Source organism: Aphanomyces invadans (assembly GCF_000520115.1).
Source record: "Aphanomyces invadans strain NJM9701 unplaced genomic scaffold supercont1.22, whole genome shotgun sequence".
Taxonomy (NCBI): Eukaryota; Oomycota; class Saprolegniomycetes; order Saprolegniales; family Verrucalvaceae; genus Aphanomyces; species Aphanomyces invadans.
The window spans coordinates 650,945-651,779 of record NW_008580167.1 but is presented as its reverse complement, the minus strand read 5'-3'; the positions used below and the strand labels follow the sequence as shown (position 1 = coordinate 651,779).

At 51.7% G+C, this 835-nt stretch overlaps 1 protein-coding gene across 1 annotated transcript in view; it reads right to left on the bottom strand.

Moving 5' to 3' along the window:
• Positions 1-739: 739 nt before the first annotated feature.
• The window catches only part of H310_09726 (hypothetical protein), a gene marked incomplete at both ends in the record, with an annotated part of 559 nt that continues 463 nt past the window's right edge, over positions 740-835 (bottom strand). Inside the window, one exon of the mRNA XM_008875878.1 lies at positions 740-824. Within this exon, the coding sequence (XP_008874100.1) occupies positions 740-824 (85 nt within the window). The remainder of the gene's footprint in view (positions 825-835) is intronic.

Here is an 835-nt window from a genome sequence, read left to right as displayed (position 1 = left end):
AGAGAGACTGGTATCGTACTCGTGCAGAGCAACTGCTGCCTTGGCCCACGTTGCAGTGACTTTTCCATGCCCTACTTGGAATGGCTCTAGTCGTACAACCTCCTTAAGAAGGTCCTCGTCCATTTCGTCCGTCCACAGAATCTGCTTTCTGTCCTTCCTTCCCATCGCGCCAGCAACACGGACTTTTCATTGAGGACAGAAATGAATTTACGCCCCCAGCATCATGTTCCACCTCACCACAAACTTCGAAGGATACAATCTTGCTGCACTTGTCTTCAATTGCGTCTGCGTGCGACCACGAGGCATCTACGACCCCAGCAACACAAGTATCACCGTGGCCCCAGCTACGACCCCCCATTACGCCCCCGTCCTCGACGGTTGCCCAAGCCCACGCACGACCCAAAGACCATCAAGACGTCGTCGTGCTAGAGTTTCTACGTCCTCAACGAAAGTCTGTGTTTCGTAGCCTTCAACAAGGACCAGTACTTGACCAAAAACACCACGTCATCCGTGCTCTGGTGTAGCAAGTAGGACATGCCATAGTGGCGTCTCGTATTACAGTAACGCGCAAAATCCATGATGTAACAGGTGTCATGATGCCGATGGTGGTTGGAGGGTAGTGCGTGAGCGTGTGAGGAACCACGCGGATGTACTCGACGCAAAAGTTGGTATCACGGTGTACGAAACCTTGCGGGACTCGCCCCAATCGATGAATTTGAGCACGCCGTTGTGGGATATATTAGAGCAATTTAGCAAGCCGGGATTTTGAGTCAAATTCCAGACTTGACTTCGAGGACATGGGCACGCACACTTCGACAGTTGCACTATGATTATC